This window comes from Pan troglodytes, chromosome 18 (assembly GCF_028858775.2).
Source record: "Pan troglodytes isolate AG18354 chromosome 18, NHGRI_mPanTro3-v2.0_pri, whole genome shotgun sequence".
In the NCBI taxonomy this organism is placed as follows: domain Eukaryota; kingdom Metazoa; phylum Chordata; class Mammalia; order Primates; family Hominidae; genus Pan; species Pan troglodytes.
Window position 1 is genome coordinate 35,128,173 of NC_072416.2, and position 14,695 is coordinate 35,142,867.

The window sequence follows — 14,695 nt, forward strand, 5'->3', positions numbered from 1 at the left end:
TTGTGTTTTTAGTAGAGACGGGGTTTCACCATATTGGCCAGGCTGGTCTCAAACTCCTGACCTCATGATCCACCCTCCTTGGCTTCCTAAAGTGCAGGGATTACAGGCGTGAGCCACTGTGCCTGGCCTTTTTCTTTCTTTCTTTTTTTTTTTTTCATTAGAGACGAGTTGTTGTTATGTTGCCTCTAACTCCTGGGCTCAAGCAGTTCTCCCACCCTGGCTTCCCAAAGTGCTGCTGGGATTACAGGAGTGAGCCACTGCCCCCAGCCTCTGACAGTTTTTGTGCACTAGGAATTTGGGAAGACAATTTTACCTGGCTATTTCTGGCTCATACAATTGCAGTCAGATGGTGGCTAAAGCTGGAACAATAAGCAGCTAAAACAGCTGAAAGATAACCTAGCATTCTCTCTCCCTTTCTCTGAGTAGTCTCCGGGCCTATCTATGTTGTCCTCTGCATGGGCTAGCTTGGGCTTCCTCACAGCATGGCAGCCTCAAGGCTTTAATAGTCAGCTTCCAAAATGGTCCTCAGTTATTCCTGCTTCCTGGTATTAATACCATTGTGAAGTCTCTTCTCACATTGAAAGGGGCTGAACTGGCCCATTGGGATAATGCAGAAATGACAGTGTGTGACTTTAGAGGCTAAATCATGAAGATATTGTGGCTTCCATCTTGCTCCTTTGTAGATCACTCATTCTAGACAAAGCCAGCTACCATGATATGAAAGCACTCAAGTAACCCTAGGGAGAGGTCTCCTTAGTGAGGAACTGAGGCCCTGTAAGAAACATGGGTGTGCTGCAGTCAAGTGGCATAGGCCAAAGTAAACATCCAGAGTGACTCAGTGAGTTTAGAGTGCAGGCATATAGCTCCGCTTGTTATCACAGCCGTGTAGCCATAACATGGGAAGGCTCATCACTTGGCTCTGAGCCACTGTTGTCTGTAAAAGGTATAATTGCCCTGCTGACACTGTGCACAGGGCTCGGCCCAACATGGCTTGACATGGGACATGGCTCTTGTGCAGGTGCTTGTGCCCAGAGAAAGAGAGAAAGCCAGAGCTGTCCATCTCGGGGAAGCCAAGACACAGCTCAGCTAGCTCATGCCCAGAGGGAGAAAGAGTAAGGCTGTGGGGTGTGGTGGCTCATGCCCATAATCCCAGCACTTTGGGAGGCCAAGGCAGGTGGATCACAAGGTCAGGAGTTTGAGACCAGCCTGGTCAACATGGTGAAACCCCTTCTCAACTAAAAATACAAAAATTAGCTGGCCATGGTGGTGCATGCCTGTAATCCCAGCTACTCAGGAGGCTGAGGCAGGAGAATTGCTTGAACCCAGGAGGCAGAGGTTGCAGTGAGCCGAGATCACACCACTGCACTCCAGCCTGGGCAACAGCGCGAGACTCCATCTCAGGAAAAAAAGAAAAAAGAAAAGAAAAGAAAGAGTGAAGCTGCTGACCCTGAAGGGAGAGCTGGCCACACAGCTGTGTGTGTGTGGGAGCTGCCGGAGTAAGCAGCTGAGACAGAGCAGACAGTGCAAGAGTAAGATGTTGATGATGAGAGAGCTGCTGAATAAAGCCATGTCTCATTTACCTGCTGTCTCTCGAGTGTTCTTCTAGCTCCCTGCCTCACGTCCACTGGTTCCTCTCACACCTCAGCTGGGGCTGGACCCCAACCCTGAGCATGACGGGCCTTCTGCCAACAACCAGCAGTAACCTGCTGGGCATGTGAGGGAGCTACCTTGGAATCAGATTCTGTAAAACAGTCACGCCTTCAGATGATGGTAGCATTGGCCAATATTTTGACTGCACTTCATGAGAGACCCTGAGCCAGAACCCCTTAGATTCCTGACCCAAGGAAACTGTGTGTGATAAGTGTTTATTGTTTTTTTGTTTTGTTTTTTTTTTGAGACAGAGTCTCGCTCTATTGCCCAGGCTGGAGCACAGTGGCACAATCTGGGCTCACTGCAAGCTCCGCCTCTCAGGTTCACACCATTCTCCTGCCTCAGCCTCCTGAGTAGCTGGGACTACAGGCACCCGCCACCACGCCTGGTTAATTTTTTTGTATTTTCAGTAGAGACAGGGTTTCACCGTGTTAGCCAGGATGGTCTCAATCTCCTGACCTCGTGATCCGCCCGCCTCCGCCTCCCAAAATGGTGGGATTACAGGCATGAGACTCCGCACCCGGCCAGTGTTTATTGTTTTAAGATATTGGCTGGGCGCAGTGGTTCACACCTGTAATCCCAGCACTTTGGAAGGCCGAAGTGGGAGGATCACTTGAGCTCAGGAGTTCAAGTTCAAGAACAGCCTGGGCAACATAGTGAGACCTTGTCTCTATTTAAAAAAATGTTTTTAAGATGTTATGTTTGAGCTGGGTATGGTGTGGCTCACGCCTGTAATCCCAGCACTTTGGGAGGCTGAGGTGGGTGGATCACCTGTGGTCAGGAGATGGAGACCAGCCTGGCCAACATAGTGAAACCCCGTCTCTACTAAAAATACAAAAAATTAGCTGGGCATGGTGGTGGGCACCTGTAATCCCAGCTACTAGGGAGGCTGAGGCAGGAGAATCGCTTGAACCCGGGAGGCAGAGGTTGCAGTGAGCCAAGATCGTGCCATTGCACTCCAGCATGGTGCTATGTTTTGGAGGTAATTTGTTACACAGCAATAAATAATTCGTACAGGGCACCAGCCTGGCCAACATGGAGAAACCCTTCTCTAGTAAAAATTATCCGGGTGTGGTGGTGCATGCCTGTAATCCCAGCTACTTGGGAGGCTGAAGCAGGAGAATCCCTTGAACCTGGGAGGTGGAGGCTGCAGTGAGCCAAGATCGCACCACTGCACTCCAGCCTGGGTCACAGAGCAAGACTCTGTCTCAATTTAAAAATAAAATAATAATAATATAGGGCAGTCAGACTGCCCACCTGGCAGCTCAGGACTAGCACATGTGCTCCAGAAAGCCAGGTGGAAGCTACATATTTTATGATCTAAACTCAGAAGTCATATAGCATCCGTTCCACTGTAATCACAAGCCTTCCCAGTTCCAAGGGGAGGGAACATAGACTCCCTCACCTCTTGATACAAGAAGTGTCAAAGTTATATGGTAAGAAGTTGGCCAGGCCGTGCTTGTCTCTGTTGTTCATGCCTGTAATCCCAGCACTTTGGGAAGACGAGGCGGATGGATCACCTGAGGTCAGGAGTTTGAAGCCAGCCTGGCCAACATGGTGAAACCCTATCTCTACAAAAATACAAAAATTAGCTGGGCATGGTGGTATGCACCTGTAATCCCAGCTACTTGGGAGGCCGAGGCACGAGAATTGCTTGAAGCTGGGAGGCAGAGGTTGCAGTGAGCCGAGATTGTGCCACTACACTCTGGCCTGGGTTACAGTGCAAGACTCTGTCTCAAAAAAAAAAAAAAAAAAAAAAAAGAGAGAAGTTGGTTGGGCCCAGTGGCTCACGCCTGTAATCCCAACACTTTGGGAAGCTGAGATGGGAGGATCGCTTCAGGCCAGAAGATCCATCGTTACCAGCCTGAGCAACACAAGGAGATCCCGTCCCTACAAAATTTTTTTAAAAATCAGCTGGGTGTGGTGGCAGGCACCTGTGGTCACAGCTACTCGGGATGCTGAGGTAGGAGGATCGCTTGAGTCAGGGAGGTTGTGGCTGCCGTAAGCCATGAACATGCCATTGCATTCTAGCCTGGGTAACAGAGTGAGACACTGTTTCAGAAAAAATAATAAAATAAAATAAAATAAAATAAATAATGTTGTAGGACAGGCGTGGGGCTCACGCTTGTAATTTCAGTGCTTTGGGAGACTGAGGCAGGAGGATTGCTTGAGAACAGGAGTTCGAGGCTGCAGTGAGCTGTGATCGCACCACTGCACTCCAGCCTTGGTGACATGAGCGATATCTTGTCTCAATAAATAAATACATACGGTTCTCTTTTACATCGAGTATATGCAGATTTTTAAAAATACATTGAAAGCGCTTAGAAAGCCGCCTGACCTGTATACAGTATTCTGAAAAGGGGGTCGCGAGGTGCATGTCCAACCTCCGCCGCCGGGGGCAGCAGCGAGTCCAGGCCGAGCCGGGGCCTAGCGAGCGGGGTCAAATGGGGTGAGGCCTGTGCCAGACGTCTCCACCTCGGTGGCAGCCGCAGCCTCCTCCGCCTGCGGCTCCTGTCCACGCCGCGGCCACGTGAGCGCCAGATTCTGGCGCACAGACCACTGCCAGTCCTTTGCTGCTTTGCGCAGCCTGTCCTCCCCGCCAGGAGCACCCTTCCCGCTCCCTTTTACCACGGGCTCCAGCCGTGGCTGCCTCGGGGCTGCCGCCGCCTGACTGTACTCCAGGACGCTGGGAAAGAACGGGTGGGAATGGTGTGGGTGGGGGGCAAAGAGGAAACCCAGAGATGCAGGGCGCCCCTTTCCCGTGGTCTGCCCCCAATTGCTCAGGCAGGCCAGTCACGGTGAGGCGTCCTCCCTCCAAGTTTATATTTATTATTATTTATTATTTATTTTTTTCACCTTCAAGTTTATTATTTATTATTTATTTATTTATTTTTGAGACGGAGTCTCTCTCTGTCGCCCAGGCTGGAGTGCATTGGCACGATCTTGGCTCACTGCAACCTCCGCCTCCCGGGTTCAAGCAATTCTTCTGCCTCAGCCTCCCGAGTAGCAGGGATTACAGGTGCATGCCACCGCATCCGGCTAATTTTTGTATTTTTAGTAAAGACAGAGTTTCGCCATATTGGCCAGGCTGGTCTCGAACTCCTGACCTCAGGTGATCCGCCCGCCTTGGCCTCCCAAAGTGCTGGGATTACAAGCATGAGCCACTGCACCTGGCTAACCTCCAAGTTTAAAGACAGCCGCCAGGCCCAGTGGCTCACTCTTGTAACCCCAACAACTCAGGAGGCTGAGGCCAGGAATTTGAGACCAGCCTGGGCAACATAGCGAGACCCCGGCTCTAACAAAAATAGGCCAGGCACGGTAGGTTACGTCTGTAATCCCAGCACTTTGGGAGGCTGTGGCAAAAGGATTGCCTGAGGGGGAAAAAATCACCCTGGGGGTAGTGGTGCACACTTACAGTCTCGGCTACTTGAGAGGCTGAGGTGGGAGGATCATTTAAGTCGGAGACTGCAGTGAGCTACTATGGAGCGACTGTATTACAGCTTGAGCAACAGAGCGAGACCCCATCTCCAAATAAATAAATAAAGATAGCCTCCAAAGATGTCACTTGCTTCACTTAGCACTTTTTATTGAACATATTTAGGAAATATATAACCATGGTAAAGAAAATTGCAATTAGTACAAATACACACTACACACATATGCACGTGCACACACTGAAACGTGTCCCTTCCAGCGCCTCCTGCCTGGATAATTTTTTTTTTTTTTTTGCAACGGAGTTTTGCTCTTGTTGCCCAGGATGGAGAGCAGTGGCGGGATATCGGCTCACTGCAACCTCCTCCTCCCGGGTTCAAGCGATCCTCCTGCCTCAGCCTCGCGAGTAGCTGGGATTACAGGCGCCAGCCACAACACCCGGCTGATTTTTGTATTTTTAGTACAGACGGGGTTTTGCCAAGTTGGCCAGGCTGGTCTCGAACTCCTGAGATCCGCCCACCCCGTCCTCTCAAAGTGCTGGGATTACAGGCCTGAGCCACCGCGCCTGGCCTAAAGTAATTGTCTTCTTATTGGTTTCTCTGCCTTTGGTCTCACCAAACGCCCCACTCTAAATCACTGCAGACAAGGGGTTCTGTCTAAGGAGGAGAGCCCACCAGTTAAAACCCTTCAGTGGTTCCTAACTACCCTAGGACAAATGCAGACTTATCCTTCGCTCTCTGCTGCCGCCCCTCTTCTTCCCAGATCCCATATGGCTCCAGCCATATCCTCGGACCATCTGGGCTGTTGTCTGTCCTGCCACACACCCTTCCCACCCCGCTCCCTTGCAAGTCCTACTCAGGCTGCACCTACACAGCTGTCTCAGTTTCTATCTGAGGCTCCCGCAGCCTCCTCTGAAAGTCCTCATCACAGCCAATGATACTGAAACTGTTTTCTTATGCAGGGCACGGAAAGATCTGTTCAACTCACTGCCCAATCTCCTCTCCTGGTGCAGAAAAGACACCCAGTCAGCGACTTGCATTATCTGCAGGCATGAGTGAATAATAATGCCTAACCCTTATATAGTGCTAATTCCACGCCTGGCACTGTTCTAGGCACTCATATAAATTCATGTAATCCACACAACCCCAAAACTGATGATATCTCTTCATCTTACCAAGCACTGAGCAGTTAAATAACTTGCTCCAGATATTAAGGGGCCGAGCTGGGGTTTGAAGCCTGGTTACCCATAAATGAACCAAGAACTGGAAGGAGGACAAGACCTCCGAGAAGGAGTCAGGGCGTGATCTGTGCGCTTTACATCTAAGATCTTCCAGCTCCCAGGGAGCCCGTTTCATAGAGCAGGAGATAGAGGCCAGGAGGGACACGGAGAGCCTCGAGAGCCGTGTGGAGGAAGCGGTGCTGTTTGGGGTCCGGGAGCAAGGGCGTGGCCTGGATGCGCGGGCGCCCGGGGCTGCAGGTCCTCAGACCAAACTACAACTCCCAGGACCCAGCGGGCGCTGCCGCCCACGCGACGTCACGGCGGCGGAGGGCGCAGGCGGCTGGGCGCCCGGCGAGTGGACTGTTCGAGCCCTTCCGCTGGGACCCGGGCCCTGGCTCCGGCCCCGCGGTAAGTGGGGCGACCCCGGCCTACTCAGTCCGCGGAGGCCCCGCGGCGCACGTCCGCAGCCTCCATCACAGCGCGGGCGCGCAGACGGGGCTGGCATCTACCATATGGGGGGCATCCGGGCCGAACCAAGTGACCCGCGTGGGGGGTCCCGCTGGGGACTCCGTGCCGCACCCTCCCAAGCCGGCCCCAGGGGCCCAGGGCTGGTGTCGCACGTTCACTGGCCGCGCTCCCAGGGCCCGGGTTTGAAGGCGCTGGGCAGGCAGGGGCAGCCCCGCCCCCTGAGAAGGGTACCCGGGACCCCGGGGCGCTGGGGCGAGGTTTTCGGGCTGGAAGGGTCTGAGGGGCTCCTCCCCCGACAGCCCTCCCACCGCCAGTAGAGCCTTGGGTTGGGTAATAGAAGCCCCCGGGAGGCTAGGTCCTTTGGGCGCGGCCTGTGTGCATCTGGGGAGACGGTGGGAGTGGTGGGGAGAGGTCGCCCGGGTCTGGGGAGACCGATGCACAGGTGGAGAGATGGTGCGGGTTCTGTGGATTCGGATCCTTACAACTTCCTCTTCCCCGCCCCGGTAGATGGGAGCTGCTCTCCGCGGGCTGAGCCTGTCAGCATCCTCGACGCACCCTGGTCCCTGAAGTCGGAGAAGAGCCCCTACCCACCCACACCCCCTTGCCCCATTTTGGGTCGCCTGGGTCCTCAGTCCTAGCGGATCCTCAGTCCTAGCGGCCACCGGGTCTGAAAGGAGCAAGACGATGATCCTGGCGTCGGTGCTGAGGAGCGGTCCCCGGGGCGGGCTTCCGCTCCGGCCCCTCCTGGGGCCCGCACTCGCGCTCCGGGCCCGCTCGACGTCGGCCACCGACACACACCACGTGGAGATGGCTCGGGAGCGCTCCAAGACTGTCACCTCCTTTTACAACCAGTCGGCCATCGACGCGGCAGCGGAGAAGGTGCGCAAGGGGGCAGCCAGCCCAGGGTCCGGGATGTAGGCGGGAGGGAGAGTGTTGGGGGTTCTCTGCTCAAGGCCTCTCTCCCTCTCTAGCCCTCAGTCCGCCTAACGCCCACCATGATGCTCTACGCTGGCCGCTCTCAGGACGGCAGTCACCTTCTGGTAAGATTCACGCCCTCTATTTGCCTCGTGGATCCTGGAGCTCTCCCAGACACTCAGGCTCCAGCCCCGCCTTCCCTTCTCTTTTTCTCCTAGAAAAGTGCTCGGTACCTGCAGCAAGAACTTCCAGTGAGGATTGCTCACCGCATCAAGGGCTTCCGCTGCCTTCCTTTCATCATTGGCTGCAACCCCACCATACTGCACGTGGTAAGGTAGAGAGGACCTTAGGTCAGCGGGCCACCCTGCCCCGGGGGCAAGTGGGGAGTCTGGGGCCCAGAGTGGCAGACAATTGCTTGCCTAAAGGTGTCAGGGCCACACAGGATTCAACCCCAGGCCTTCAGAAGCCAAAGGTGTGTATTCACGGAGCCTGGAAGGGTCGAAGTGGGGGTTTGATCACGTGGCCGACCAGCTGGGTGGTGATCCCCACGGGTAGGTGGGGGTGGCTGTTCTCTGCTCAGTGCCCATGCGGCTTTGTGAATTCCCACACCTCTTCCTTGCAGCATGAGCTATATATCCGTGCCTTCCAGAAGCTGACAGACTTCCCTCCGGTGAGTGCTGGGCCAGAGCAGGGTGAGGGGCTGAGAGGTTGGGCTTGGACCACCCTTCCTCATGACTCTGTGACCTGCAGATCAAGGACCAGGCGGACGAGGCCCAGTACTGCCAGCTGGTGCGACAGCTGCTGGATGACCACAAGGATGTGGTGACCCTCTTGGCAGAGGGCCTGCGTGAGAGCCGGAAGCACATAGAGGTTGGGGCAGCAAAGGAGAGGCCGGGCCTGCTGGGGGTGGGAAGGGCATGGGATTCTGAGACCTCACTCTTTACAGGATGAAAAGCTCGTCCGCTACTTCTTGGACAAGACGCTGACTTCGAGGCTTGGAATCCGCATGTTGGCCACGCATCACCTGGCGCTGCATGAGGACAAGGTGGGGCTCTGGGACCTGAGACCCACCTGGGAACGTTAAGTGAGACAGAGGAGACTGGGCTGGGGATCCAGGTCAAGGGCCTGGGGGCTGAGGCTGTGGGGCTGGTGCTTTGGGGCAGTTCCGAAGTTGCCAGCATCTTGGGGTGGGGCTAGGGGCATGGGTAGTCCTGACCTCCTTTCTCCGGCCAGCCTGACTTTGTCGGCATCATCTGTACTCGTCTCTCACCAAAGAAGATTATTGAGAAGTGGGTGGACTTTGCCAGGTGAGGCAAGAATGGCTCAGGGGGTGGGCAGACATCTGGGGCAGGGAAGGCTTGGGTCTGAGCCCTTGCCCGGGGCATGGTCTGCGGGGAGCAGGGTTTCTCAACCATGGCACTATTGACATTTCCAGCCAGATAATTCTTTGTCATAGGGGCTGCCCCGTGCACGTTAGGAAGTTCAGCAGCATCCCTGGCGCCAGCAGTACTGCCTAGTTGTGACAAACAAAAATGTCTTTGCACATTGCCATATGTTACTTAGGGGGGCAGAATTGTTTCCAGTTGCAAACCACTGGTGGAGGGGCCCCTGACTGAACCCTCGCTCCTATCCGCAGACGCCTGTGTGAGCACAAGTATGGCAATGCGCCCCGTGTCCGCATCAATGGCCATGTGGCTGCCCGGTTCCCCTTCATCCCTATGCCACTGGACTACATCCTGCCGGAGCTGCTCAAGAATGCCATGAGGTGGGGTGGCTTGATGTGCTGACTTGGGGGCGGACAGGAACCGGGGTGCTTGTACCTACTGGTCTTTCCCCTCTGCATAGAGCCACAATGGAGAGTCACCTAGACACTCCCTACAATGTCCCAGATGTGGTCATCACCATCGCCAACAATGATGTCGATCTGATCATCAGGTTTGCCCCGAGTGGGAGTTGAGCTGAGGTGGATGGGATGGGGGTCTAGGCACTGTTTCTGACTTGATTTAGGACCTTGAGCCCCTTCCTGCCCCATTCTGGGACTTGGTCCCTGACCAGACAAACTATTCTCTGAATCCTGAGATGGCCATGAGCTGCTTATTAATGGATCTGGGGCCAGCTGCAGGCCTAGGTATCCTGCCTCTGTCAGCAGCTGAGGAGCTTGAAATTGAGAAACAGTCAGGAGTCGGTCTAGGATGCTGGGCCAAGGATAAATGTCACATCCTGTGAGAAGGTATAAGCAGTCAGTGGCCCTGGCAGGGGTGAGGATGATACAAACAAGGCCCAAGGGTCTAGGTGGACCACATTCCAGCTCTGGGTGGAAGGAACAGGAAGGCAGACTTTGCACTGTCTGCTTGGGGGGTGGTGAGTACCCCATCAAAGCTGAGCCAAGCCCATTGTTGTTGCCATCTTGCTAGGATCTCAGACCGTGGTGGAGGAATCGCTCACAAAGATCTGGACCGGGTCATGGACTACCACTTCACTACTGCTGAGGCCAGCACACAGGACCCCCGGATCAGCCCCCTCTTTGGCCATCTGGACATGCATAGTGGCGCCCAGTCAGGACCCATGCACGGGTGAGACCCTGCCAGGCCAGGATGGAGGGGTGGGGGACCCCAGGAGACTCAAGCCTCTGAAGCCTCCTGTCCTGTCCCCCTGCCCACCCCCAGCTTTGGCTTCGGGTTGCCCACGTCACGGGCCTACGCGGAGTACCTCGGTGGGTCTCTGCAGCTGCAGTCCCTGCAGGGCATTGGCACGGACGTCTACCTGCGGCTCCGCCACATCGATGGCCGGGAGGAAAGCTTCCGGATCTGACCCCACAGCCTTTGGCCTGCTCACCCGACCAGCCTGGGCCGCATTCCCTGCAGGACCTCCCGGGTCAGGCAGGGCGGCCCCCTGCTCCACACACTGCTGCATCTTGGGTCTCAGGGCCCCAGACAGATGGACTTACATGGAGCTGGGCACTGCCCCGCCTCAACAGGGTCCATTGCCTCCTCGCCTCCAGACCTTGGAGTGGGGAAGTGGGCACCCTGAGGCCTCCAGCACCAGTTCCGTCATTCTCGTTCCTGGGGAACCCCCACTCTGACCTGTTGTTATTAAAGTTCACATTTTGAATGCCCTCTCGGGCCCCGTGTGTGGGGAGGGCAGGTGAACTTTTGTTTCTGCCCCCATTCAGGTTCACTGAGCCCTTGGGTTGAACTGGTTCGTGTCCCAGTCTCTTACCTGCCCTGAGAGACTGGCAGGCCATGAGTAGAATGGGTCCCAAGTCTGTTGCATGTTTGATTTGGTGGGAGTGGGATGACTGCAGCACCTTATACAAAGAGCTTTCATTCATCTTGTTGAACAAATGTTTCCGGGTCCCAGATAATATTGAAGGCCCAGACTGACCCAGCTTCGGGCATCAGTTTTGACTCTTCCTTTCCTGGCAGTCACAGTTTCTAGAGGTGAAGGTCACCAGACTGGGCAAACTCCTGAGCCAACTGCTTCCCAAGCCTGAGTAGGTTAAAAATACTGTGTCTGCTGCTGCCAAGGAAAAGAACATACAAGGTTGTGCCTTGGCAGGCCCTAGCAGGGACTGGGTGCCCCACTGCAAGGAAAGGTGGGGCCCTGATAGAAAGGACCTAGGATTTGGGCAAAGATATCAAGTAGGCTCAAGGTTAGACCTGAATCAGAACTCCAGATGACATCTTAGGTAGGAACACCCTACCCACCTTGCCAGGGAAGAAGAAAGGCCTAAGGGCGGCCTGGTGGGGCTGGGAGGAGAACTGGAAAGTTCTCTTGCCTTCACATGTGAGCTCCCACAGCAAACTTCCTGAGGCTGGCTCTAGGCCTGTACCATCTCCTACCCTTCACGGGGATGGAGGGGAAGTTGTATGTGGAAGCCAAATGGCAGGGGCTAGGAAACCACAGTGACTTGCTAGACTGAAAAATCCCGCCAGCTGCAAGGCAGGGCGCTGAGGCTGGAGAGGCAGGCAGCAGTCAGAGGCCAGGGCCCTGAAACATGGGATTTATCTTGAGCCATAGGGATCCATGGGTGAGTTTTTATTTATTTAGAAATGGGGTCTTGCTCTGTTGCCCAGGCTGGAATATGGTGGCTGCAGAGTTCACTGCAGCCTTGAACTCCTGGGATCAAGAGATTCTCCCACCTCAGCCTTCTGAGTAGCTTGGACCATCATGCCAGGCTAAATTTTAAAATTTTTTGTAGAAACAGGGTTTCTACAAAACCCTATGTTGCCCCGGGCTGGACTTGAACTCCTGGGCTCAAATGATCCTTCCACCCCAGCCTCCCAAAGTGGTGGGGTTACAGGCATGAGCCACTGCAGCTGGCCCATGAGTGGGTTTTGAGCTGGGAAGGGATGTTTCTGGTTGGAGTCCCTGAGAGGATTCATGTCCACGTGATTTCTTAAGAAAGTGCTCCCAGAACAGAGTAGGGGAAGCAGGAAGGGGAAGGGGAGGAAGCCAAGCAAGGATGTGACCTCAGGCAAAAGCCCAGAACCAGTCAATTATGCCTCAGGGTTGAAGGTAAGAGAGCTAAACCTCAGAGTCACTGATTAATTTCTCCACTTGGCAGTCACTGGTTAAAGTCAGTTGGGAAAGTGAACAGCTCTATTAACCTAAGGATGGTTTTTTAAGAAGAGCCTCAGGTGCTGGTGTGGGCCTTTGAAAGCACATCAAAGGTAATCTGGGCACAGAAACAGCAAGAACTCCCAGAGGATCTGGGTGGAGCACCTACATTGTTTTTTTGTTTGTTTTGTTTCGTTTTGTTTTTTTAAACGGAGTCTCAATCTGTTGCCCAGGCTGGAGTGCAGTGGCTCGATCTTCGCTCACTGCAACCTCCGCCCCACCCCCCCCAACCCCAGGTTCAAGCGATTCTCCTGCCTCAGCCTCCCCAGTAGCTGGGATTACAGGCGCGTGCCACCACGCCCAGCTAATTTTTCTATTTTTAGTAGAGATGGGGTTTCACCACGTTGGCCAGGCTGGTCTCGAACTCCCAACCTCGTGATCCACCCACCTCAGCCTCCCAAAGTGCCAGGATTACAGGCATGAGCCACCATGCCTGTCGGATGTTTCTTGATTTGTAACCTCTGAGAGACCCATCCGCAGGCCCTGAGCATTCCACTCCTCTCAGAATTGTTTCCAAGCCCAATAACCACATTATAAATCAAACAAGATTCAGAGAATAGCCAAAGGGAATGTTTACTGAGTACCTACCCGGTCTGGCACTTTGCAATACACTTGTATATTGCTAAGACGGATAGTTCAACCGTTACATAGTTATATGATTGATAGTTATACATGCTTAACTGCTGGGGATTGGTTCCAGGACCGCCTGTGAATACCGAAATCTGCAGGTGCTCAAGTCCTACAGTTGGCCCTGCCAAACAGCAGATATGAAGTCAGCTCTTCAGATCTGTGGGTTATGCATCCTTACAATATTTCCTTTCCTTTCCTTTTCTTTTCCTCCCTTCCTCCCTCTTTTTTCTTTTTCTTTTTTGAGATGGAGTCTTGTTGTGTCGGCCAGGTTGGAGTGCAGTGGCGCGATCTCGGCTCACTGCAACCTCCACCTCCTGGGTTCAAGCAGTTCTCCTGCCTCAGCCTCCCAAGTAGCTGGGATTACAGGCACACGCCACCACCCCTGACTGTTTTGTATTTTCAGTAGAGACGGGGTTTCACAATGTGGGCCAAGCTGGTTTTGAACTCCTGACCTCAAGTAATCCACCTGCCTCGGCCTCCCAAAGTGCTGGGATTACAGGTGTGAGCCACCACGCCCAGTCTTTTTTTTTTTTTTTTGAGGCAGAGTTTCACTCTTGTTGCCCAGGCTGGAGTGCAATGGCACAATCTCAGCTCACCACAACCTCTGCCTCCCAGGTTCAAGTGGTTCTCCTGCCTCAGCCTCCCGAGTAGCTGGGATTACAGGCATGCGGCCACCACGCCTGGCTAATTTTGTATTTTTAGTAGAGATGGGGTTTCTCCATGTTGATCAGGCTGGTCTCGAACTCCCGACCTCAGGTGATCTGCCTGCCTCGGCCTCCCAAAGTGGTGGGATTACAGGAGTGAGCCACTGCGCCCAGCCTCCTTTTCTTTCCCCCACTTTTTTTTGAGACAGGGTCTCACTCTGTCACCCAAGCTGGAGTGCAGTGGAGGGATTATAGCTCACTCAGCCTTGACCTCCTGGGTTTAAGCGATCCCTCTGCCTCAGCCTCCTGAGTAGGTGGGACTACAGGTGCGGGCCCCCAGGCCCAGCTAATTTTTTTTTTCCCCCAAATTTTTAGTAGAAAGGAGGTCTCTATGCTGCCCAGGCTGGTCTTGAACTCCTGGCCTGAAGCGATCCTCCTGCTTGGATTCCTAAAGTGCGAGATTACAGGTGTGAGCCACCATACCTAAACACTGTATTTTCAACCCGCTCTTCGTTCAATCTTCAAAGGTGGGACATGCGGATATGGAGGGCCGATTGTATATGGTTGGACCATACACATATAAATGGCTTTAACCTTTACTGACTCATAGAACCCTCAGTGCAGTGGCGCGATCTCAGCTCACTGCAAGCTCCACCTCCCGGGTTCACACCATTCTCCTGCCTCAGCCTCCCGAGTAGCTGGGACTACAGGGGCCCGCCACCACGCCCGGCTAATTGTTTTGTATTTTTTTTTAGTAGAGACGGAGTTTCATCGTGTTAGCCAGAGTAGTCTCGATCTTCTGACCTCGTGATCCACCCGCCTAGGCCTCCCAAAGTGCTGGGATTACAGGCGTGAACCACCACACCCGGCCTTTTTATTTTTTTTGAGATGGAGTCTGGCTCTTGGTCCCCAGGCTGGAGTGCAATGGCGGGATCTTGACTCACTGCAACCTCCACTTCCCGGGTTCAAGCGATTCTTCTGCCTCAGCCTCCCGAGTAGCTGGGACTACAGGCGCGTGCCACCACGCCCGGCTAAATTTTGTATTTTTAGTAGAGACGGAGTTTCACGGTGTTAGCCAGGATGGTCTCGATCTCCGCCCGCCTCGGCCTCTCAAAGT

General features: G+C 54.1%; 1 protein-coding gene across 1 annotated transcript; it reads left to right on the top strand.

The window, feature by feature from the left end:
• Window positions 1–6,533: 6,533 nt before the first annotated feature.
• On the top strand, window positions 6,534–10,799 carry BCKDK (branched chain keto acid dehydrogenase kinase). Its single transcript, XM_001156688.6, has 12 exons — window positions 6,534–6,709; window positions 7,277–7,648; window positions 7,741–7,809; window positions 7,903–8,013; window positions 8,307–8,354; window positions 8,435–8,554; window positions 8,631–8,729; window positions 8,918–8,991; window positions 9,321–9,449; window positions 9,530–9,619; window positions 10,099–10,257; window positions 10,351–10,799. The coding sequence occupies exons 2-12, from the start codon at window positions 7,454–7,456 to the stop codon at window positions 10,493–10,495; spliced, it is 1,239 nt and encodes a 412-aa protein (XP_001156688.1). The 5' UTR covers window positions 6,534–6,709; window positions 7,277–7,453; the 3' UTR covers window positions 10,496–10,799.
• Window positions 10,800–14,695: the final 3,896 nt, after the last annotated feature.